The 25,295-nt window shown below is 40.9% G+C and overlaps 2 protein-coding genes across 4 annotated transcripts in view; one reads left to right on the top strand and one right to left on the bottom strand.

Moving 5' to 3' along the window:
• The window catches only part of LOC139765266 (uncharacterized), a 37,788-nt gene extending 33,567 nt beyond the window's left edge, over window positions 1-4,221 (bottom strand). For both annotated transcript variants that reach the window (XM_071692620.1, XM_071692619.1), the window contains exon 1: window positions 4,041-4,221. The gene's annotated coding sequence lies outside the window, so the exon portion shown is untranslated. The remainder of the gene's footprint in view (window positions 1-4,040) is intronic.
• Window positions 4,222-4,373: 152 nt separating this feature from the next.
• Window positions 4,374-25,295, top strand: part of LOC139765264 (uncharacterized) — a 59,546-nt gene continuing 38,624 nt past the window's right edge. For both annotated transcript variants that reach the window (XM_071692618.1, XM_071692617.1), the window contains exon 1: window positions 4,374-4,501. In XM_071692618.1, coding sequence (XP_071548719.1) covers window positions 4,500-4,501 — 2 coding nt within the window. In that variant the 5' untranslated portion in view covers window positions 4,374-4,499. The remainder of the gene's footprint in view (window positions 4,502-25,295) is intronic.

The raw sequence follows: 25,295 nt of genomic DNA, 5'->3' as shown, positions 1-25,295 counted from the left end.
GTGAGGTTAATTAACATAAAAGTAGGTAGCTAAATTCATTCAAAATCAAAAGGAATTATGAAAATCTCACTTAAACTTCCTAGTTCATAATGGTAGTAGCCATCAATATTCATCTTAATGTTCAATATTCTAGTTAAAATAAATCAGTCAAACATGAATCTGTGCCATCATGGTGCCAAATGTTAAAAAAAAAAAGTGATGCATTCCAGTAGCCAAGCATTTCCTAGCAGAAGAAAAATATGATGTTGCTACATTTCTGCTGTCATTCTAGCTCATAGGTGAAATTCTTACAGCATATATTAATATTGTAAAAGAGTAAGTGCTCAATATTGTAAAAGTAATATTGTAAAAGAGTGAATGCTCAAATTACAGAGGTATAAGTTTGTTGAGTATTCCTGGTAAATTATATGGGAGGGTATTGATTGAGAGGGTGAAGGCATGTACAGAGCATCAGATTGGGGAAGAGCAGCGTGGTTTCAGAAGTGGTAGAGGATGTGTGGATCAGGTGTTTGCTTTGAAGAATGTAAGTGAGAAATACTTAGAAAAGCAAATGGATTTGTATGTAGCATTTATGGATCTGGAGAGGGCATATGATAGAGTTGATAGAGATGCTCTGTGGAAGGTATTAAGAATATATGGGGTGGGTGGCAAGTTGTTACAAGCAGTGAAAAGTTTTTATCGAGGATGTAAGGCATGTGTACGTGTAGGAAAAGAGGAAAGTGACTGGTTCTCAGTGAATGTAGGTTTGCGGCAGGGGTGTGTGATGTCTCCATGGTTGTCTAATTTGTTTATGGATGGGGTTGTTAGGGAGGTGAATGCAAGAGTTTTGGAAAGAGGGGCAAGAATGAAGTCTGTTGTGGATGAAAGAGCTTGGGAAGTGAGTCAGTTGTTGTTCGCTGATGATACAGCGCTGGTGGATGATTCATGTGAGAAACTGCAGAAGCTGGTGACTGAGTTTGGTAAAGTGTGTGAAAGAAGAAAGTTAAGAGTAAATGTGAATAAGAGCAAGGTTATTAGGTACAGTAGGGTTGAGGGTCAAGTCAGTTGGGAGGTAAGTTTGAATGGAGAAAAACTGGAGGAAGTTAAGTGTTTTAGATATCTAGGAGTGGATCTGGCAGCGGATGGAACCATGGAAGCGGAAGTGAATCATAGGGTGGGGGAGGGGGCGAAAATCCTGGGAGCCTTGAAGAATGTGTGGAAGTCGAGAACATTATCTCGGAAAGCAAAAATGGGTATGTTTGAAGGAATAGTGGTTCCAACAATGTTGTATGGTTGCGAGGCGTGGGCTATGGATAGAGTTGTGCGCAGGAGGGTGGATGTGCTGGAAATGAGATGTTTGAGGACAATGTGTGGTGTGAGGTGGTTTGATCGAGTAAGTAATGTAAGGGTAAGAGAGATGTGTGGAAATAAGAAGAGCGTGGTTGAGAGAGCAGAAGAGGGTGTTTTGAAATGGTTTGGGCACATGGAGAGAATGAGTGAGGAAAGATTGACCAAGAGGATATATGTGTCAGAGGTGGAGGGAATGAGGAGAAGTGGGAGACCAAATTGGAGGTGGAAAGATGGAGTGAAAAAGATTTTGAGTGATCGGGGCCTGAACATGCAGGAGGGTGAAATGCGGGCAAGGAATAGAGTGAATTGGATCGATGTGGTATACCGGGGTTGACGTGCTGTCAGTGGATTGAATCAGGGCATGTGAAGCGTCTGGGGTAAACCATGGAGAGCTGTGTGGGGCCTGGATGTGGAAAGGGAGCTGTGGTTTCGGGCATTATTGCATGACAGCTAGAGACTGAGTGTGAATGAATGAGGCCTTTGTTGTCTTTTCCTAGCGCTACCCCGCACACATGAGGGGGGAGGGGGATGGTATTCCATGTGTGGCGAGGTGGCGATGGGAATGAATAAAGGCAGACAGTGTGAATTGTGTGCATGGGTATATATGTATGTGTCTGTGTGTGTATATATATGTGGAAATTGAGATGTATAGGTATGTATATTTGCGTGTGTGGACGTGTGTGTATATACATGTGTATGGGGGTGGGTTGGGCCATTTCTTTCGTCTGTTTCCTTGCGCTACCTCACAAACGCGAGAGACAGCGACAAAGCAAAATAAATATAAAATAAATAAAAAGAGTAATACTCTCTTTCATACCAATTCACTCAACATTTCTCTGTATGCATAACCCATGTGCCTTACATAATAGCAATTAGTATAATAGTCCAAAATTGCTCTCCAACCAAAATCATATGTACTAAACACTATCACTGCAATGCAAACACAATAAGTCAATATTCAACAGTAATGGTGATGCAGGGCTAAACAAGTCCTACACCAATGTTGGTATTTTTCATATACTTTGTTTTGGCAACTACAGCATATACTCATCTATAAGTCTACCTCTTATATAGGCTGACCCTTGCTTTCTGGCCAAGAAATTATCATTTCATGATATACCTCCTCTATAGGTCAACCGAAGTTTTTGAGAGCGATGGAACAACAAATTACGGTCATAAAACACCATATTGTATTGCATATAAAGCTCATTTCAGAAAATCCTCACTACAAAACAATCTATGTCCTATAAACTGAGGTTCACTGAGCCTGAAACACTGAGTGCCGAAAGCAAATTGTTTACCATTCATCATTAAGGCACTTTACACTGAAATACGGGTAGTTTCAGCGATAATATTGTATATTTCCACATTCATGGTAACATCTTTTGAGTGAAAGTAAAAGCTGATTGTTTTTGTCATGATCTGATTTCACTTTCCACTGTAATACTTGATATGTAACAGTTTTTAACTGAATAAAAAAAATACATACCATCCGGCTGATAAGTAACAGCCTTGGTTACAGAGGCTTTGCTTTTGCATTGGCCCTTCTTAAGCAGCCTTTACTATTACCGTACTTTGAAATTGTGTTTGTGCCTGTACTCATCCAACATATGTGCAAAACTCTAATCAAGAAGGATTTAAATGTTATGGGGCATCGTGACATTCACTACAATGCATACATAACACAAGTTGATAGGCATTTCTACACTCTTCAAGTCACTCCTCTTGTATTAGTGCATCATTCACTTTGTACAATGACATACAAACTGAATAAAGTTTGTAGAAATCACACACACATACTTCTGCACGATGGTCATTATTCTAATGTCCTAACCTTACAGTGCACAAGGACACTGGGATGCTGTTCATTTACTGATGACAAGATTTCAAAATAAGTGTTGGGAATACATTACTTCAAATTGTCCTATGTTGATTTTATGTGTATTTACCCTAAAATTTCACTTTACTTCAAAGACCTGCCCACTGGAAGGAAACCTCAAACTGATGGAGGTTTGTTGCTACATCTCAACTCCTACACCCTATGTAACCTGTGCACATTGTATTGATGCAATCCTTAATTTTTTTTTTATTTCTATTATCTGCAGAGATGGTATCTTACACAAGAAAATTACCCAGAATCATATTATCTAAACACAAATAGCATTGCTGAACAATATCGCTCATCCAAACATCTGTGATGAAGAGCTCAGCCGGCATTCACCTACTATTCTTACTCCTATCACAAACTTGTATGAGGAAAATTAACATAGTATTAACCAAGATCCTAAAGGGAAAACATTATAATACAAGAATCCTATGCATTGAGACAAGTGCAAGCATAAAACAGTCCGATGGTGAGATCGTGAGTTTGCTTTGGTAAAATATATACATTGTGAGTATAAATATACATCTAACCGTACATAACATGAATTATATACAAATTCGTTAATGCAAATATACTCTAAAACACTATCATCATAAAAAAAAGAGCTTGTTTAAAGAAATCCTGTGGATTCTGATACTATATCAATTTTGGAGAAAAAAAGATAAATAACATTTCATATTACAGTAAATTTGATACATTAACATAAAAAAAGAAGAGGCAGTTGCAAGGGAAAGACCTACTGAAATGATACTTCACTGATATGGAAATCACCTGAAAATAACAGGTACTAAACGTGGTCAAAAGCTGAACAACACTCTAAGCTTACCTCAGATTAACGACTGCAAAAATTCATTACACTTCAAATTGGATGGCAGAACTAATTAATGTCCTATAGGGGGAAGTATCATAATCTTAATATATATTATGCATTATATATTTACATCTCAATTCTAAAAGGCGTAACAGATAAGCCAATCAACATCGTCCTCCACACTATGTAATTCCAGCTCATATAAGAGGTAATAAAGATATAAAAACTACAAGAAGAGTAAGCTTTGATAGTTTCTAAAATTTGACTTTTATATTGAATAATATTTTGCATAATCTTTAGGTACTTAATACTATAATGTGCAATTTAGACGCAACTAATTAACTTTACATGACACGTACGAGACAGTAAGTCTAGCAAAGGTGGCGCAGGTTTTGAAACTTTTATATTAACGGTTCCTGGAGAAGACTAGCGGGGAATTATTGTTGGTTGTATATTGTGCACACGAGGATTATCATGTAAGTTGATATGTAAAGTAGATACAGACAGTGCTGATCTAAATTCTGTAACGGAATCATTCCATAGATTGGTCTGAAGAGCTCCCTGGCCTCTGGGCCGCCATAAACTGAAGGTCGATATGTTCTCCGGGTTGTCCAAGTCTCTTTTTAATCTGGTCTTCTAGGCCAGCCTGATGTCTTGGCCACTTTAATCATTGGGCCGTCCTGATCTCGAGGCCGCCTTGATCTCATGGCCGTACTGTCTTTGGTTGGCAATGGTTAGGTATACTAGGGGTATATGATGTTTAACTGCAGCTTGTGAATCCTTCAGAATATCGTGGAAAATGGTTTTCAAGGTCACTTTCATCTTTTCTTTTTATTATCCACAGTAAATCTTAAACATTTAATGATGATGTCTTGTAGATTCAGTAGGTAAGAAAGGTGTGGCTCTAAACTGCAGTATCATTGTAGCAATGTGTATTTCTCCTTTGATTTATGATTAAGTTTTTAGAATGTTGAAAAATTAGAGAGAATTTAATTCATTAATGTGATTCTCTACATTAAGCTAAGACTATGTTATGCAGACTTATTGATTTGATGCTAATAAAAAACATAGCAGTTTCCACCCTTGGAAATCCATTGCTAATGCAGTGATGGGCTCTAAAGAAAAATTTTTTGTTTTGTAGTAAATTTCATTATAGCGTTGCTACAGATGTAGCTTTAGAATGTGAGGGATTTCATTTGTTATGGTAAATGAACTGCGGAGATTACAGTAAAAGTATGTGATTTGGATGATCAATCTTGTTCAAAAGATGCTTGTGGCATGAGAAGCGTGGGAGGTGGGCAGATTAGAAAAGGTAGTGAGTGGTGGGATGAAGAAGTAAGATTATTAGTGAAAGAGAAGAGAGAGGCATTTGGACGATTTTTGCAGGGAAAAAATGCAAATGAGTGGATGTATAAAAGAAAGAGACAGGAGGTCAAGAGAAAGGTGCAAGAGGTAAAAAAGAAGGCAAATGAGAGTTGAGGTGAGAGAGTATCATTAAATTTTAGGGAGAATAAAAGGATGTTCTGGAAGGAGGTAAATAAAGTGCGTAAGACAAGGGAGCAAATGGGAACTTCAGTGAAGGGGGCTAATGGGGAGGTGATAACAAGTAGTGGTGATGTGAGAAGGAGATGGAGTGAGTATTTTGAAGGTTTGTTGAATGTGTTTGATGATAGAGTGGCAGATATAGGGTGTTTTGGTCGAGGTGGTGTGCAAAGTGAGAGGGTTAGGGAAAATGATTTGGTAAACAGAGAAGAGGTAGTAAAAGCTTTGCAGTAGATGAAAGCCGGCAATGCAACATGTTTGGATGGTATTGCAGTGGAATTTATTAAAAAAGGGGGTGACTGTATTGTTGACGGGTTGGTAAAACCATTTAATGTATGTATGATTCATGGTGAGGTGCCTGAGGATTGGCAGAATGCTTGCATAGTGCCATAGTACAAAGGCAAAGGGGATAAGAGTGAGTGCTCAAATTACAGAGGTATAAGTTTGTTGAGTATTCCTGGTAAATTATATGGGAGGGTATTGATTGAGAGGGTGAAGGCATGTACAGAGCATCAGATTGGGGAAGAGCAGTGTGGTTTCAGAAGTGGTAGAGGATGTGTGGATCAGGTGTTTGCTTTGAAGAATGTATGTGAGAAATACTTAGAAAAGCAAATGGATTTGTATGTAGCATTTATGGATCTGGAGAAGGCATATGATAGAGTTGATAGAGATGCTCTGTGGAAGGTATTAAGAATATATGGTGTGGGAGGCAAGTTGTTACAAGCAGTGAAAAGTTTTTATTGAGGATGTAAGGCATGTGTATGTGTAGGAAGAGAGGAAAGTGATTGGTTCTCAGTGAATGTAGGTTTGCGGCAGGGGTGTGTGATGTCTCCATGGTTGTTTAATTTGTTTATGGATTGGGTTGTTAGGGAGGTGAATGCAAGAGTTTTGGAAAGGGGCAAGTATGAAGTCTGTTGGGGATGAGAGAGCTTGGGAAGTGAGTCAGTTGTTGTTCGCTGATGATACAGCGCTGGTGGCTGATTCATGTGAGAAACTGCAGAAGCTGGTGACTGAGTATGGAAAAGTGTGTGAAAGAAGAAAGTTAAGAGTGAATGTGAATAAGAGCAAGGTTATTAGGTACAGTAGGGTTGAGGGTCAAGTCAATTGGGAGGTAAGTTTGAATGGAGAAAAACTGGAGGAAGTAGAGTGTTTTAGATATCTGGGAGTGGATCTGGCAGCGGATGGAACCATGGAAGCGGAAGTGAATCATAGGGTGGGGGAGGGGGCGAAAATCCTGGGAGCCTTGAAGAATGTGTGGAAGTCGAGAACATTATCTCGGAAAGCAAAAATGGGTATGTTTGAAGGAATAGTGGTTCCAACAATGTTGTATGGTTGTGAGGTGTGGGCTATGGATAGATTTGTGCGCAGGAAGGTGGATGTGCTGGAAATGAGATGTTTGAGGACAATATATGGTGTGAGGTGGTTTGATCGAGTAAGTAATGTAAGGGTAAGAGGTATGTGTGGTAATAAAGAGAGTGTGGTTGAGAGAGCACAAGAGGGTGTTTTCTAATGGTTTTCTCACATGGAGAGAATGAGTGAGGAAAGATTGACCAAGAGGATATATTTGTCAGAGGTGGAGGAGAAGTGGCAGACCAAATTGGAGGTGGAAAGATGGAGTGAAAAAGATTTAGAGTGATCGGGGCCTGAACACGCAGGAAGGTGAAAGGCATGCAAGGAATAGAGTGAATTGGATTGATGTGGTATACCGGGGTTGACGTGCTGTCAGTGGATTGAATCAGGGCATGTGAAGCGTCTAGGGTAAACCATGGAAAGCTGTGTGGGGCCTGGATGTGGAAAGGGAGCTGTGGTTTCGGGCATTATTGCATGACAGCTAGAGACTGAGTGTGAACGAATGAGGACTTTTGTTGTCTTTTCCTAGCGCTACCCTGCACACATGAGGGGGGGGGATGGTATTCCATGTGTGGCGAGGTGGCGATGGGAATGAATAAAGGCAGACAGTGTGAATTGTGTGCATGGGTATATATGTATGTGTCTGTGTGTGTATATATATGAGTACATTGAGATGTATTGGTATGTATATTTGCGTGTGTGGACGTGTGTGTATATACATGTGTATGGGGGTGGGTTGGGCCATTTCTTTCGTCTGTTTCCTTGCGCTACCTCGCAAACGCAGGAGACAGTGACAAAGCAAAGTAAATAAAAATATAAAAAGTTTGTTGAGTATTCCTGGTAAATTATTATTATTATTATTATTATACTTTGTCGCTGTCTCCCGCGTTTGCGAGGTAGCGCAATTATATGGGAGGGTATTGATTGAGAGGGTGAAGGCATGTACAGAGCATCAGATTGGGGAAGAGCAGTGTAGTTTCAGATGTGGTAGAGGATGTGTGGATCAGGTGTTTGCTTTGAAGAATGTATGTGAGAAATACTTAGAAAAGCAAATGGATTTGTATGTAGCATTTATGGATCTGGAGAAGGCATATGATAGAGTTGATAGAGATGCTCTGTGGAAGGTATTAAGAATATATGGTGTGGGAGGCAAGTTGTTACAAGCAGTGAAAAGTTTTTATCGAATATGTAAGGCATGTGTACATGTAGGAAGAGAGGAAAGTGACTGGTTCTCAGTGAATGTAGGTTTGCGGCAGGAGTGTGTGATATCTCCATGGTTGTTTAATTTGTTTATGGATGGGGTTGTTAGGGAGGTGAATGCAAGAGTTTTGGAAAGAGGGGCAAGTATGCAGTCTGTTGGGGATGAGAGCTTGGGAAGTGAGTCAGTTGTTGTTCGCTGATGATACAGCGCTGGTGGATGATTCATGTGAGAAACTGCAGAAGCTGGTGACTGAGTTTGGTAAAGTGTGTGAAAGAAGAAAGTTAAGAGTAAATGTGAATAAGAGCAAGGTTATTAGGTACATTAGGGTTGAGGGTCAAGTCAATTGGGAGGTAAGTTTGAATGGAGAAAAACTGGAGGAAGTAAAGTGTTTTAGATATCTGGGAGTGGATCTGGCAGCGGATGGAACCATGGAAGCAGAAGTGGATCATAGGGTAGGGGAGGGGGCGAAAATCCTGGGAGCCTTGAAGGATGTGTGGAAGTCGAGAACATTATCTCGGAAAGCAAAAATGGGTATGTTTGAAGGAATAGTGGTTCGAACAATGTTGTATGGTTGCGAGGCGTGGGCTATGGATAGAGTTGTGCGCAGGAGGGTAGATGTGCTGGAAATGAGATGTTTGAGGACAATGTGTGGTGTGAGGTGGTTTGATCGAGTAAGTAATGTAAGGGTAAGAGAGATCTGTGGAAATAAAAAGTGCGTGGTTGAGAGAGCAGAAGAGGGTGTTTTGAAATGGTTTGGGCACATGGAGAGAATGAGCGAGGAAAGATTGACCAAGAGGATATATGTGTCGGAGGTGGAGGGAATGAGGAGAAGTGGGAGACCAAATTGGAGGTGGAAAGATGGAGTGAAAAAGATTTTAAGTGATCGGGGCCTGAACATGCAGGAGGGTGAAAGGCGGGCAAGGAATAGAGTGAATTGGATCGATGTGGTATACCGGGTCGACGTGCTGTCAATGGATTGAATCAGGGCATGTGAAGCGTTTGGGGTAAACCATGGAAAGTTGTGTAGGGCCTGGATGTGGAAAGGGAGCTGTGGTTTCGGGCATTATTACATGACAGCTAGAGACTGAGTGTGAACGAATGGGAACGAATGTTGTCTTCCTTGTGCTACCTTGCGCACATGAGGGGGGAGGGGGTTGTTATTTCATGAGGCGGGGTGGCGATGGGAATGAATAAAGGCAGACAGTATGAATTGTGTAGATGTGTATATATGTATATGTCTGTGTGTGTATATATATGTATATGTTGAGATGTATAGGTATGTTTATTTGCGTATGTGGACGTGTATGTATATACATGTGTATGTGGGTGGTTTGGGCCATTCTTTCGTCTGTTTCCTTGCGCTAACGCGGGAGACAACGACAAAGCAAAATAAATGAATATATATATTTATATATATAAATTTATATATTCATATATATAAATATATATATAAATATATGTTTATTTATTTATTTTGCTTTGTCGCTGTCTCTCGCGTTTGCGAGGTAGCGCAAGATAACAGACGAAAGAAATGGCCCAACCCACCCCCCTACACATGTATATACATACACGTCCCCACACTCAAATATACATACCCATACATCTAAATGTACACATATATATACACACACAGACATATACATATATACACATGCACACAATTCACACTGTCTGCCTTTATATATATATATATATATATATATATATATATATATATATATATATATATATATATATATATTTATTATTTATTCATTTTGCTTTGTCGCTGTCTCCCGCGTTTGCGAGGTAGCGCAAAGAAACAGACGAAAGATATGGCCCAACCCACCCCCATACACATATATATACACACACGTCCACACACGCAAATATACATGCCTATACATCTCAATGTACACATATATATTACACACACAGACACATACATATATACCCATGCACACAATTCACACTGTCTGCCTTTATTCATTCCCATCGCCACCTCGCCACACATGAATACCATCCCCCTCCCCCCTCATGTGTGCGAGGTAGCGCTAGGAAACGACAACAAAGGCCTCATTCGTTCACACTCAGTCCCTAGCTGTTATGCAATAATGCCCGAAACCACAGCTCCCTTTCCACATCCAGGCCCCACACAGCTTTCCATGGTTTACCCCAGACGCTTCACATGCCCTGATTCAGTCCACTGACAGCCCGTCAACAACGGTATACCACATCGATCCAATTCACTCTATTCCTTGCCCGCCTTTCACCCTCCTGCATGTTCAGGCCCCGATCAACTCGAAATCTTTTTCACTCCATCTCCACCTTCAATTTGGTCTCCCACTTCTCCTCGTTCCCTCCACCTCCGACACATATATCCTCTTGGTCAATCTTTCCTCACTCATTCTCTCCATGTGCCCAAACCATTTCAAAACACCCTCTTCTGCTCTCTCAACCACGCTCTTTTTATTGCCACACATCTCTCTTACCCTTACATTACTTACTCGATCTAACCACCTCACACCACACATTGTCCTCAAACATCTCATTTCCAGCACATCCACCCTCCTGCGCACAACTCTATCCATAGCCTACGCCTCGCAACCATACAACATTGTTGGAACCACTATTTCTTCAAACATACCCATTTTTGCTTTCCGAGATAATGTTCTCGACTTCCACACATTCTTCAAGGCTCCCAGGATTTTCGCCGCCTCCCCCACCCTATGATTCACTTCCGCTTCCATGGTTCCACCCGCTGCCAGATCCACTCCCAGATATCTAAAACATTTTACTTCTAGTTTTTCTCCATTCAAACTACCTCCCAATTGACTTGACCCTCAACCCTAATGTACCTACTAACCTTGCTCTTATTCACATTCTCTTAACTTTCTTCTTTCACACTCTTTACCAAACTCAGTCACCAGCTTCTGCAGTTTCTCACATGAATCATCCACCAGCGCTGTATCATCAGCGAACAACTGACTCACATCCCAAGCTCTCTCATCCACAACAGACTTCATTTTTGCCCCTCTTTCCAAAACTCTTGCATTCACCTCCCTAACAACCCCATCCATAAACAAATTAAACAACCATGGAGACATCACACACCCCTGCCGCAAACCTACATTCACTGAGAACCAATCACTTTCCTCTCTTCCTACACGTACACATGCCTTATATATTATATTTTTATATTTTGCTTTGTCGCTGTCTCTCGCATTTGCGAGGTAGCGCAAGGAAACAGAAGAAAGAAATGGCCCAACCCACCCCCATACACATGTATATACACACACGTCCACACACGCAAATATACATACCTATACATCTCAATGTACACATATATATACACACACAGACAAATACATATATACCCATGCACACAATTCACTCTGTCTGCCTTATTCATTCCCATCGCCACCTCGCCACACATGGAAATACCATCCCCCTCCCCCCTCATGTGTGCGATGTAGCGCTAGGAAAATACAACAAAGGCCCCATTCGTTTACACTCAGTCTCCAGCTGTCATGCAATAATGCCCGAAACCACAGCTCCCTTTCCACATCCAGGCCCCACACAACGTTCCATTGTTTATCCCAGACGCTTCACATGCCCTGAGTCAATCCACTGACAGCACGTCAACCCCGGTATACCACATCGATCCAATTCACTCTGTTCCTTGCCCGCCTTTCACCCTCCTGCATGTTCAGGCCGCAATCACTCAAAATCTTTTTCGCTCCATCTTTCCACCTCCAATTTGGTCTCCCACTTCTCGTTCCCTCCACCTGCGACACATATATCCTCTTGGTCAATCTTTACTCACTCATTCTCTTCATGTGCCCAAACCACTTCAAAACCCCCTATTCTGCTCTCTCAACCACGCTCTTTTTATTTCCACACATCTCTCTTACTCTTACATTACTTACTCGATCAAACCACCTCACACCACACATTGTCCTCAAACATCTCATTTCCAGCACATCCACCCTCCTGCGCACAACTCTATCCATAGCCCACGCCTCGCAACCATCCAACATTGTTGGAACCACTATTCCTTCAAACATACCCATTTTTGCTTTCCGAGATAATGTTCTCGACTTCCACATTCTTCAATGATCCCAGAATTTTCGCCCCCGCCCCCACCCTATGATTCACTTCCGCTTCCATGGTTCCATCCGCTGCCAGATCCACTCCCAGATATCTAAAACACTTTACTTCCTCCAGTTTTTCTCCATTCAAACTTACCTCCCAATTGACTTGACCCTCAACCCTACTGTACCTAATAACCTTGCTCTTATTCACATTTACTCTCAACTTTCTTCTTCCACACACTTTACCAAACTCAGTCACCAGCTTCTGCAGTTTCTCACATGAATCAGCCACCAGCGCTGTATCATCAGCGAACAACAACTGACTCACTTCCCAAGCTCTCTCATCCCCAACAGACTTCATACTTGCCCCTCTTTCCAGGACTCTTGCATTTACCTCCCTTACAACCCCATCCATAAACAAATTAAACAACCATATATATATATATATATATATATATATATATATATATATATATATATATATTTCATCAGATGGCACTTTTTTGTTCCAATTCTGGTAACTAACATTGAAAAATTCCAGCAAATTCATCAGGCAGGATCTTCAATTGTGGGAACCGTGTTGGTTGTCCAATAAGATTTGGTTCTGGAAATGTGACATTTTTATCTTATTTTTTCCACTATTTTACCTCATACTGGCATAAGGCTAATTAGGAGGTAGCTCAAGGCACACATTTTGTCTTTTTTATATAGGGAGTAACACTTGCTAGTTTCCATTCAGTTGGCACCTGACCATCCGACAGAGACTTGTTGAATATTTTTGTTATTGGGTATATCAGCTGCCTTCTGACCCCTTTTAAAAATCTTGCAGCTAAGTTTTCTGGGCCGTTGGATTTATTAGGATTTAATTGGTCCAGGTATTGAAGTACGAAAAGCTCTTTATTTCTCTAACCTTCAATTCCTCTTCATCATATCCTTGAAACGTTTTCATTGGTTGCATTATTCGAGATGTTTCTTCAATTGTGAATACGGAGTTAAAAGAATAACTTAGTATGGTAACCATTTCCTTGTCGTCAGAAGTTAGTGTGTCATGTTAGTTTCATAATGGTTCAGTTCCTTCTTTTACTGTCTTCCTTTATCTTATAAATTTGAAGAATTCCTTAGGATTATTCTTGACTTTCAAGGAAATTCTTTTTTCTTCCTCGTGCTTACTCTCGTCTTATGGTCGACCTTCATACACTTTCTTTAGATTTTGATAATTCCAAGTGATTTTCCTAGGTTCCCACTGATTTGAATTTCTTATATATTTTCATCTATTCACCTATTCATCCTTGAGGGTAATTCATAGAATATATTTTTTTTTTTTTTGTCAATTTCAAGTAGTGTATTTTTAGAATTATTCCAAATTTCCTCTACTTTGTAAATGTAAAGAAGTTTTGTCCAATTGGTACTATGAATTTTGTCTGTTTTCAAAATTTGCTTGCCTGAAATGTGGGATCAAGAGTTTGTCATTTATTTCACATTCTAAACTTATCACTAATCTAATCAAACTGTGATTGCTGTTTGACAAACTCTTGCCTACTCCGCAAGAATTGATTAAGTTTCGTGTCACTGATGAGGACACGATCAAGAGGGGTTTTTACCTCGTTTTTTTTTTTTATCAACTGTTCTAGAAAAGTGTCGTCAATCATATCCTTTAGTTTCGTTCCCTCACGATCACCTGTTGACAAGTTCAGCTTCATGTTTGGACTGTTGAAGCTATCCTACTGTTATAACCTCCTTACTGTTTGCTATAGTTTTGATTTCATTATATAACATCTTATTGTCGTCGTCTTTTTGTTTAAGATCCCTGTAAATAATGCCGAGATGTACTTTTCTTTTGAACTTGTGGGTAATGTCAGTAGAAAGAGAGAGTTGTAAGTATGTGTGTCTACTTTGCTTATCTTAGTAGCACTTGATAGTTATCCAGGTAGATCAAAACTCCAGCACCTACCCAGAACAAACGATCTCTTGTAGATAGCTTGTATCCTTGTATTGCTAGCTCGGCGATTAAGGGTTTATTCTCAGACTGTACGCATGATTCTGAGATTGCAATAATGTTCAGTTTTTCAGTTTCTGCATAGGATATAAGTTCATAGCATTTTGTAATGATGCTCTGGGCATTTGTGTATATTAAACGTATTTTCTTTGGAGTTGATTTCTGGATTGAATTTCCTCTCTTCGGTATGCGTGTTTATATAATCGCCTAATGTCTGTGTGTGCCGCAGCAGGAGAGAGACGGTTCTCCATCTGTTGTGGATTCACCACCGTACTCTGACGCTCTCCACACTGGACCCTACCAGCCTTGTTCTTAAAAGTTACCCGAGAGTTGACCTGTAGCTGTGCAACCCTGCTACTTATACTGCCTGAGTTGTCCCCAGATGACCCTACTTGACCTTCCTTTGCTAATTCCTCTGCCTGTGAGGTTACCGCTACTCAGCAAAGATCCCTACCTTGTACAAGGTCCCATCCACCCTATCTATCCCACTACCAATATAGCGGTCAAACTGGACGCCTAGTTTCTGAGATCCCGATCACACTCAGTCTCTCTGCAACCCCCTCCCGTAGTTACTCCTTCCCCTTCCCCTCCCCCTCCCCCCCCTAGTTTATTTCTGAGCAAGACCGTGATTTGCTTTCCTGAGTAGTTTATGAAAAAAAAAAAAAATCCAGTCCTCTACCAAGGCAGCCTTTCCCAGTTCCATTTAGGTGAAGACCATCCCTATCATACAGAGACCTACCAAAATGATTCCACAGGTCTATACTAAACCACTATCTTCCTCCCCACAGAGAACTTCGATTCTTCTGTTTATCCCCAGCATTCTGCTGAGGGTACAGGAATCAACATCCTATATTGGCACCAGTCCCAATATTATAAGCTTACTACAACTTTCTTTGAAATACTGTTTCTTCTGAGCTCCCATTAACTGCATTGTTCGTCCCCACCTGAATGACAAAAATCTGAGACTATGTTGTCAAATTTATCTAGGATGTGTTCTATCTTAGCGCGTGCGTAATACACATTCTTCGATTTTTACCCTACGCACAGAACTTCTGGTTCTATTGTCTGATAATAGTCCCCGACAAGAATGATGTTATGATCATCCTGTACTTGATCATCTAGTATGCTAAACCTATTGTGAGTGGAGAGTTCATTCGGTTGTTCAGTAATGCGGCAACAAGTTTTCCTCAAGTTGGAAGGTGGAAGTATGTTCCAACTTCGTCTCAGTGGTTGCTAACCTTCTGTCCAAGCTATATACCTTAGATGATATACATGTCTGATTCCTGTATCATAACCACTTTTGCCGCAAAGAACCCAGCTTCCTCTTCCCACCCTTTCATCCTAACATCTAGTTTCTCCAAGGCTTCGCTGTTTTTCTTAACACCTACTGAAAGCCCATCAAATACGTCGCCGAACCATCAAGAAGTGTACTCACCTTCTTCTCTGAGGAGAAAGTCCATGGTGAACTCTTTATGGCATTTAGGGCAGGCAACTCGAGAAGCTGGAGCTATCCTCTAGTATTTCATTAAGTTTCAAAGAATTTCTACAAGATTCGAAAGACTTATAAGATTCAAGGGATTTCACTAAGATTCAAGTGGGTCAGTAAGAGACATACAAAAAGACCTGTTTGAAACTGGGTTGGCCAGTGCCTGATGGAAGCCATACTGGTGATCAGAGAGAAGACTTGTTATTTTCGAGATGTTTAAGGATATGGGAGTTGAGGAGGGATTCAAAGACTTTGGAAACTGTTGATGTCAAAACACAGGTGCAAGTTCACAGGGATGTATGCTGTCAGGACCATAAGCCTTGCTTGTGTCCACAGAGAGAAGTGCTTTTCGGACAGTCTGGAAAGAGATTATGGGAAGAGGCATAGGATTAGTAAAAGGAGCATCAGGAGGAGAAGGAATGTAAAATCATCTAAGGTGGAGTTAAAGGAGAAACAGGAACTAGAGTTGCTTTGCTTATGGGAGAGACAGCTATAATACCGTCAGAGTTGAAAAGTGAAGGAAAGGGAGAGCAACAGAAGTTGTTAGAGATGCCCCAAGCTAAAGACCAAAAACACCTTTCATTGGATGACAGGAGAGGTTATCACACCCACTAAATAAAGGAACGCTTTGACTCACAAATAACGTGCTTGTAGCGATTACAGGCAGTGATAAAAGCTGAATGGGAACCAGCTGAAGGAGAGTTTTTCCAAGCCTGATATGCCTGATCCCTTGCATGAATGGCCTCGGAACAGGCACGGTTGAAACTTGGATTCGATGAAGTCGTCTTGGAGGAAAATGGAGTTAATGCTTCCATCCCCGCAAGAATAACCTCTGTTATGTGTTCGGCGAAGTTAGAAGAATCACCAGAAGCATCACCACATAAGAGACAGCAGTTTACCCTAGGGAAGTCAGAAAAGAAGTTACGTGAGTGAGTGTTGGGCACCGATAACTAAAAAGTTTTCCATGACGATAAGCCGATTCCCCAATTTTTAAGTCTAAATCGATACTCTGTTTTTAATACTTGATTATCTTAACGATAATCCGATAATGATAACTTTGTAAATTAATAAATGATAAACCGAGGAAACTAGCTTGAAAACCCATAGAAAATGCTTATCTATGCTAAATCGAAGAATGAGTAAGCATTTTCATTTTTTTTTTTTAAGATGTCTCGAAAGCCATGTAACGAAACCAATACCATGAAATTGATTTTGTGATACCAGATGATTATTATGGCAGGAGCTGAAGGGTAAGTTTCAAGTTTTAAGTACATTTATTTAACCATTAATCATACCTCACGGTACAGTGTATACAAATTCTAGAATTAGCAAATCATGAAGGCTGGTGACATGGCCTTTAACAATTTTCTTGGTCGCGTGGCGTTTTTAGCACTCAAAAGAGAGTACCTTGTACTTCCGGCTGAGCTTAAAGTGTTAAGTGATAAGAACTTCGTCGTAGTGTTCCACGGACCATGGTGTGTTGTAGTCTTGTACTGTTGTAAGTTAACTTGTAGAGATCAGACCGTAATAGAGAAGTTACAGAAGCGAATGTTGGTAAGTTGATGATACTGAAATGCGTTACCAGCCAGCTACTGCCGAATCCACAGTGTGTGATGACAGGTTGCCAGGTTTGTCCTTTTAAGAACTATTATTCTTTTCAAGATCTGGTTGTCCCTTTTTGTTTTTTAGGAAAAAAGAACAGCTTCTAATTATCCTTTTTTCATGAATATTATTTAGCTGTATACGCAATGATTACAAAGTTCTTGAATCTTAATAGGATTCTTTACCTGCCAGGTAATTGCCAAGTGCCATCCAATAAGATCCATGGACACGTCCGCTTCCGCTTGTAACCCTGCACTCTACCTGATCCACACGGGAACTCTGTGTGTGTGTGTGTGTGTGTTTGTACGTGTGTGTGTGTGTGTGTGTGTGTGTGTGTGTGTGTGTATGGTGGGGGGGGGGGGGTGGACTTTGGGAGTTAGAACCGGGGTCCTGGAATGAGTCAGTAACCGCGTGTTTGGTGACTGAGTTATAACTAACATGAAATGTAAGGTGAAGATTAATGTTTTTAATGTTTGTATTATTTTACAAACCATATAATTTTCATCACCATACAGCAGTGTTTTCCAATCCCACGGTCGCGACCCAAATGAGGGTTGCAGGATGGTTTGAAAAAATTATGGAAATAATGAAATTAAATATTTTGAATACAGAATAGTGCAAATATATTTACATCACAATTTTGGAATGTATAGTGTCATTGAGACTCCGGTACAGGAAAACAGTTGTGAATAATAATTGCCGTTTAATAGTCTAGTATAGGAAACATTTAGCCTGGGATTTTCATTCAAAGAAGGAAACTTGCTAAAGATAAACTTTATTGTTACAAGTGGTATGCTAAGGTTGGTAATTTCTACACGAGTATGTTTTACAGTTAAAGTTATTATCATTGAGTATGTGGGTGTGCGTTTGTGAATAAGTGAGACAAGTATGTGGTAGAACTACTTATGGTGCAGAAATGGAGTATTCGTATTCAGGTCTTTGAATGCGTTCCAATACAATATTTGCGCTACCTCGCTAACGCGGGAGACAGCGGCAAAGCAAAATAAATATATAAATAAAATGTTTGTATTTGAATTATTCTCATGGCATTTGCATTTATATTCAAAATAATGGCAAGTGTACTCGTATTCATCTAATAATTGTATATAAAATTTGGCGAGTAGTCAAAGACTACTAATTTCTTTTTGAAAGCATAGGGATATACTTTTGTTATACAGTTTCCCGACTATTATTTTCATTGTATGTTTGAAGGAAAAGTGGTTCCAACAATGTTATATGGTTGCGAGGCGTGGGATATAGATTGGGTTGTGCGGAGGAGGTTGGATGTGCTGGAAATGAGATGTTTGAGGACAATATGTGGTGTGAAGTGGTTTGATCGAGTAAGTAATGAAAGGGTAAGAGAGGTTTGTGGTAATAAAAAGAATGTGGTTGAGAGAGCAGAAGAGGGTGTTTTGAAATGGTTATGTTCACCTGTAGAGAATGAGTGAGGAAAGATTGACCAAGTGGATATAGTATCTGTCAGAGGTGGAGGGAACGAGAAATGGGAGACCAGATTGGAGAGGGGAGGATGTAGTGAAAAAGATTTTGCGCGATCGGGGCTTGAACATACAGGAGGGTGAAAGGCGTGCAAGGAATATGGTGAATTGGAATGATGTGGTATACCGGGGTCGATGTGCTGTCATTGGATTGAACCAGGGCATGAGAAGCGCCTGAGGTAAATCATGGAACGTTTTGTGGTGCTTGGACGTGGAAAGGGAGAGTGTAATTTCGGCGCATTACACATGACAGCTAGAGACTGAGTGTGAACGAATGTGGCCTTTGTTGTCTTTCCTGGCGCTACCTCGCTCGCTCCCGGGGGGGGGGGGGGGGGGGGGGGGGCAGCAGGGAAGAGCCATTTCATGTGTGGCGGGGTGGCGACAAGAATTGATGAAGGCAGCAAGTGTGAATATGTACATGTCTATATATGTATATGTCTGTATATTTATGTATACGTTTAAATGTATAGGTATGTATATGTGAGTGAGTGGGCGTGTATGTATGTATATATATGTGGATTGGGCCATCTTTTGTCTTTTTCCTTGCGTTATCTCGCTAACGCGGGAAACAGCGACAAAGTATAAGAAATTATTATTATTGTTATAAGTATTATTTTATTAATATTATTAATGTTATTGATAGTTTTTATTACTACACCTATAACGATAATAGTGATTATTATTACTATTATTATTATTATTATTATTATAATTATTATTATTTAATAGTAGTGGTATCAGTAGATGTACTAGTTATGAAATTCGATATTTCCCAATGTATTTCGAAAAATAAGTTAATAGAAGAATGTGTGGAAGTCGAGAACATTATCTCGGAGAGCAAAAATGGGTATGTTTGAAGGAATAGTGGTTCCAACAATGTTGTATGGTTGCGAGGCGTGGGCTATGGATAGAGTTGTGCGCAGGAGGATGGATGTGCTGGAAATGAGATGTTTTGAGGACAATGTGTGGTGTGAGGTGGTTTGATCGAGTGAGTAACGTAAGGGTAAGAGAGATGTGTGGAAATAAAAAGAGCATGGTTGAGAGAGCAGAAGAGGGTGTTTTGAAGTGGTTTGGGCACATGGAGAGGATGAGTGAGGAAAGATTGACCAAGAGGATATATGTGTCGGAGGTGGAGGGAGCAAGGAGAAGAGGGAGACCAAATTGGAGGTGGAAAGATGGAGTGAAAAAGATTTTGTGTGATCGGGGCCTGAACATGCAGGAGGGTGAAAGGAGGGCAAGGAATAGAGTGAATTGGAGCGATGTGGTATACCGGGGTTGACGTGCTGTCAGTGGATTGAATCAAGGCATGTGAAGCGTCTGGGGTAAACCATGGAAAGCTGTGTAGGTATGTATATTTGCGTGTGTGGACATATGTATATACATGTGTATGGGGGGGGGTTGGGCCATTTCTTTCGTCTGTTTCCTTGCGCTACCTCGCAAACGCGGGAGACAGCGACAAAGTATAAAAAAAAAAGATGATGTATAGTGTGTCAGCAGCTTTGATGCACGAGACTGGATATTAGTGATGGGTGCTTTAAATGCGAAGGTGAGTAATGTGGCAGTTGAGGGTATAATTGGTGTACATGGGGTGTGCAGTGTTGTGAATGAAAATGGAGAAGAGCTTGTGGATTTGTGCTGAAAAAAGACTAGTAATTGGGAATACTTTATTTGAAACTGAGATATACATAAGTATATGTATTTGAGTAAGAGAGATGGTCAAAGGGCATTATTGGATTACTTTTTAATTGATAAGCGTGTAAAAGAGAGACTTTTGGGTGTTAATGTGCTGAGAAGGGCATCTGGAGGGATGTCTGATCACTATCTTGTGAAGGCGAATGTTAACATTTATAGAGGTTTTCAAAAAAGGAGAAAATTTTGGGGAGACGAGAGTGGTGAGAGTAAGGGAGCTTGGAATGGAGACTTGTGTGAGGAAGTACCAGGAGAGATTGAGTGTTGCATGGCAAAAGGTGATAGCAAATGACGTAAGTGGAGTGGGTTAGAAATGGGATGACTTTAGGGAAGCAGTGATGGCATGTGCAAAAGACGTATTTGGCATGAGAAAGGTGGGAGGTGGGCAGATTAGAAAGGGTAGTAAGTGGTGGGATTAAGTAAAGTTGTTAGTAAAAGAGAAAAGTGAGGTGTTTGGACGATACTTGCAAGGAAGGAGTGCAAATGACTGGGAGATGTATGTGGCAAGAGGTCAAGAGTTAGGTGCAAGGGTTGAAAAAGAAGGCAAAGGAGAGTTGGGATGAGAGTATCATTAAATTTTAGGGAGAATAAAAATATTTTGGAATGAAGTAGATAAAGTGCGTAAGACGAGAGAACATATGGAAAGATCGGTGAAGGGGGCCAATGGGGAAGTAATAACAAGTAGTGATGAAATGAGGAGATGAAGTGAATATTTTGAAGGATTGTTGAATGTAGCAGATATAGGGTGATTTGGTCGGGGTGGTGTGTGAAGTGAGAGGGTCAGGGAGAATGGTTTGATAAACAGAGAAAAGGTAGTGGAAGCTTTGCAGAAGATGAAAGCCGGCAAGGCAGCGGGTTTGGATGGCATTGCAGTGAAATTTATAAAGAAAAAAGGGGGTGACTGTGTCGTTGACTGGTTGGTAAGGATATTCAGTATATGTATGGTTCATGGTGAAGTGCATTAGGATTGGCGGAATGCATGCATAGTGCCATTGTTCAAAGGCAAAGGGGATAAAGGTGAATGTTCAAATTACTGAGGCATAGGTTTGAGTATTCCTGGGAAATTATATGGAAGGTTATTGATTGAGAGGGTGAAGGCATATACAGAGCATCAGATTGGGGAAGAGCAGTGTGGTTTCAGAAGTGGTAGAGGATGTGTGGATCAGGTTTTTGCTTTGAAGAATGTATGTGAGAAATATTTAGAAAAACAGATGGATCTGTATGTAGTAGCATTTATGGATCTGGATAAGGCATATGATAGGGTGTATAGAGACCCTTTGTAGAAGGTTTTGAGAGTATATGGTGTGGGAGGTAAGTTGCTGGAAGTAGTGAAAAGTTTTCACCAAAGATGTAAGGCATATGTACGGGTAGGAAGAGAGGAAAGTGATTGGTTCACAGTGAATGTCGGTTTGTGTCAGGGGTGCGTGATGTCTCCATGGGTGTTTAATTTGTTTATGGATGGGGTGGTTTGGGAGGTAAATGCAAGAGTTTTGGAGAGGGGGGCAAGTATGCAGTCTAATGTGGATGAGAGGGCTTGAGAAGTGAGTCACTTGTTGTTTGCCAATGATACAGCGCTTGTGGCTGATTTGGGTGAGAAACTGCTAAAGTTGGTGACAGTTTGTTAGTGTGTGAAAAAAGAAAGTTGAGAGTAAATGTGAAGAGCAAGGTTATTAGGTTCAGTAGGGTGGAGGGAAAAGTAAATTGGGAGGTAAGTTTGAATGGAGAAAAACTGGAGGAAGTGAAGGTGTTTTAGATACCTGGGAGTGGACTTCGCAGCAGATGGAATCATGGAAGCAGAAGTGAGTCGTAGGATGGGGGAGGGGGCGAAGTTTCTGGGAGTGTTGAAGAGTGTGTGGAAGGCAAGAACATTATCTTGGAGAGCAAAAACGGGTATGTTTGAAGGAATAGTGGTTCCAGCTATGTTATATGGTGGCGAGGCTTGGGCTATAGATAGGGTTGTACGGAGGAGGGTGGATGTGTTGGAAATGAAATGTTTAAGGACAGTAGTATGTGATGTGAGGTGATTTGATCGAGAAAGTAATGAAAGGATGAGAGAGATGTATGGTAATAAAAAGAGTGTGGTTGAGAGAGCAGAAGAGGGTGTGTTTAAATAGTTTGGGAACATGGAGAGAATGAGTTAGGAAAGATTGACAAAGAGGATATAAGTGTCAGAGGTGGAGGGAACAAGGAGAAGCAGGAGACCAAATTGGAGGTGGAAGGATGGAGTGAATAAGATTTGAGCGGGCTCGGCCTGAACATACAGGAGGGTGAAAGGTGTGCAGGGAATACAGTGAATTGGAACGATGTGATGTACCGGGGTGGATGTGCTGTCATTGGATTGAACCAGGGCATGTGAAGTGTTTGGGGTAAATCATGGAAAGTTTTGTGAGGCCTGGACGTGCAAAGGGAGCTGTGGGTTTGGTGCATGATATATGACAGCTAGAGACTGAGAGTGAACAAATGTGACTTTTGTTTGTTTCTGGCGCTACCTCACTGGGGGGGGTGCTATTTCGTGTGTGGTGGGGTGGCGAAGGGAATGTATGAAGGCAGCACGTATGGATATGTACATGTGTATATATGTGTATGTCTTTGTATGTATATACACGGACATACCGTGTCTCACTTCCGCTTCCATGGTTCCATCCGCTGCTAAATCCACTCCCAGATATCTAAAACACTTCACTTCCTCCAGTTTTTCTCCATTCCAGCTTACCTTCCAATTAACCTGTCCCTCAACCCCACTGAAACTGATAACCTTGCTCTTTTTCACGTTTACTCTCAGCTTTTTTCTTTCACACACTTTACCAGACTCAGTCACCAACTTCTGCAGTTTCTTACCCGAATCAGCCACCAGCTGATATTTTTTTTTTTTTGTCTCCCGCGTTTGCGAGGTAGCGCAAGGAAACAGATGAAAGAAATGGCCCAACCCACCCCCATACACATGTATATACATACGTCCACACACACAAATATACATACCTACACAGCTTTCCATGGTTTACCCCAGACGCTTCACATGCCTTGATTCAATCCACTGACAGCACGTCAACCCCGGTATACCACATCGCTCCAATTCACTCCATTCCTTGCCCTCCTTTCACCCTCCTGCATGTTCAGGCCCCGATCACACAAAATCTTTTTCACTCCATCTTTCCACCTCCAATTTGGTCTCCCTCTTCTCCTCATTCCCTCCACCTACGACACATATATCCTCTTGGTCAATCTTTCCTCACTCATTCTCTCCATGTGCCCAAACCATTTCAAAACACCCTCTTCTGCATTCTCAAGCACGCTCTTTTTATTTCCACACATCTCTCTTACCTTACGTTACTTACTCGATCAAACCACCTCACACCACACATTGTCCTCAAACATCTCATTTCCAGCACATCCATCCTCCTGTGCACAACTCTATCCATAGCCCACGCCTCGCAACCATACAACATTGTTGGAACCACTATTCCTTCAAACATACCCATTTTTGCTTTCCGAGATAATGTTCTCGACTTCCACACATTCTTCAAGGCTCCCAGAATTTTCGCCCCCTCCCCCACCCTATGATCCACTTCCACTTCCATGGTTCCATCCGCTGCCAGATCCACTCCCAGATATCTAAAACACTTCACTTCCTCCAGTTTTTCTCCATTCAAACTCACCTCCCAATTGACTTGACCCTCAACCCTACTGTACCTAATAACCTTGCTCTTATTCACATTTACTCTTAACTTTCTTCTTTCACACACTTTACCAAACTCAGTCACCAGCTTCTGCAGTTTCTCACATGAATCAGCCACCAGCGCTGTATCATCAGCGAACAACAACTGACTCACTTCCCAAGCTCTCTCATCCACAACAGACTTCATACTTGCCCCTCTTTCCAAAACTCTTGCATTCACCTCCCTAACAACCCCATCCATAAACAAATTAAACAACCATGGAGACATCACACACGCCTGCCGCAAACCTACATTCACTGAGAACCAATCACTTTCCTCTCTTCCTACAAGTACACATGCCTTACATCCTCGATAAAAACTTTTCACTGCTTCTAACAACTTGCCTCCCACACCATATATTCTTAATACCTTCCACAGAGCATCTCTATCAACTCTATCATATGCCTTCTCCAGATCCATAAATGCTACATACAAATCCATTTGCTTTTCTAAGTATTTCTCACATACATTCTTCAAAGCAAACACCTGATCCACACATCCTCTACCACTTCTGAAACCACACTGCTCTTCCCCAATCTGATGCTCTGTACATGCCTTCACCCTCTCAATCAATACCCTCCCATATAATTTACCAGGAATACTCAACAAACTTATACCTCTGTAATTTGAGCACTCACTCTTATCCCCTTTGCCTTTGTACAATGGCACTGTGCACGCATTCCGCCAATCCTCAGGCACCTCACCATGAGTCATACATACATTAAATAACCTTACCAACCAGTCAACAATACAGTCACCCCCTTTTTTAATAAATTCCACTGCAATACCATCCAAACCTGCTGCCTTGCTGGCTTTCATCTTCTGCAAAGCTTTTACTACCTCTTCTCTGTTTACCAAATCATTTTCCCTAACCTGATATATACATATATCTATTTATTTATTGTATTTATTATGTTTTGTCACTGTCTCCATCGTTAGCGAGGTAGCGCAAGGAAACAGACGAAAGAATGTCCCAACCCACCCACATATACGTCCACACACGCACATATACATGCCTATACATTTCAACGTATACATAGAAATACATACACAGACATATACATATATACAACATATATACACATGTATATAATTCATACTTGCTTCCTTTATTCATTC

The sequence above is a fragment of the Panulirus ornatus genome, chromosome 53 (assembly GCF_036320965.1).
Source record: "Panulirus ornatus isolate Po-2019 chromosome 53, ASM3632096v1, whole genome shotgun sequence".
Taxonomy (NCBI): domain Eukaryota; kingdom Metazoa; phylum Arthropoda; class Malacostraca; order Decapoda; family Palinuridae; genus Panulirus; species Panulirus ornatus.
Note: the sequence above shows the minus strand (reverse complement) of the source record. Positions and strands in the feature narration are given on the sequence as shown.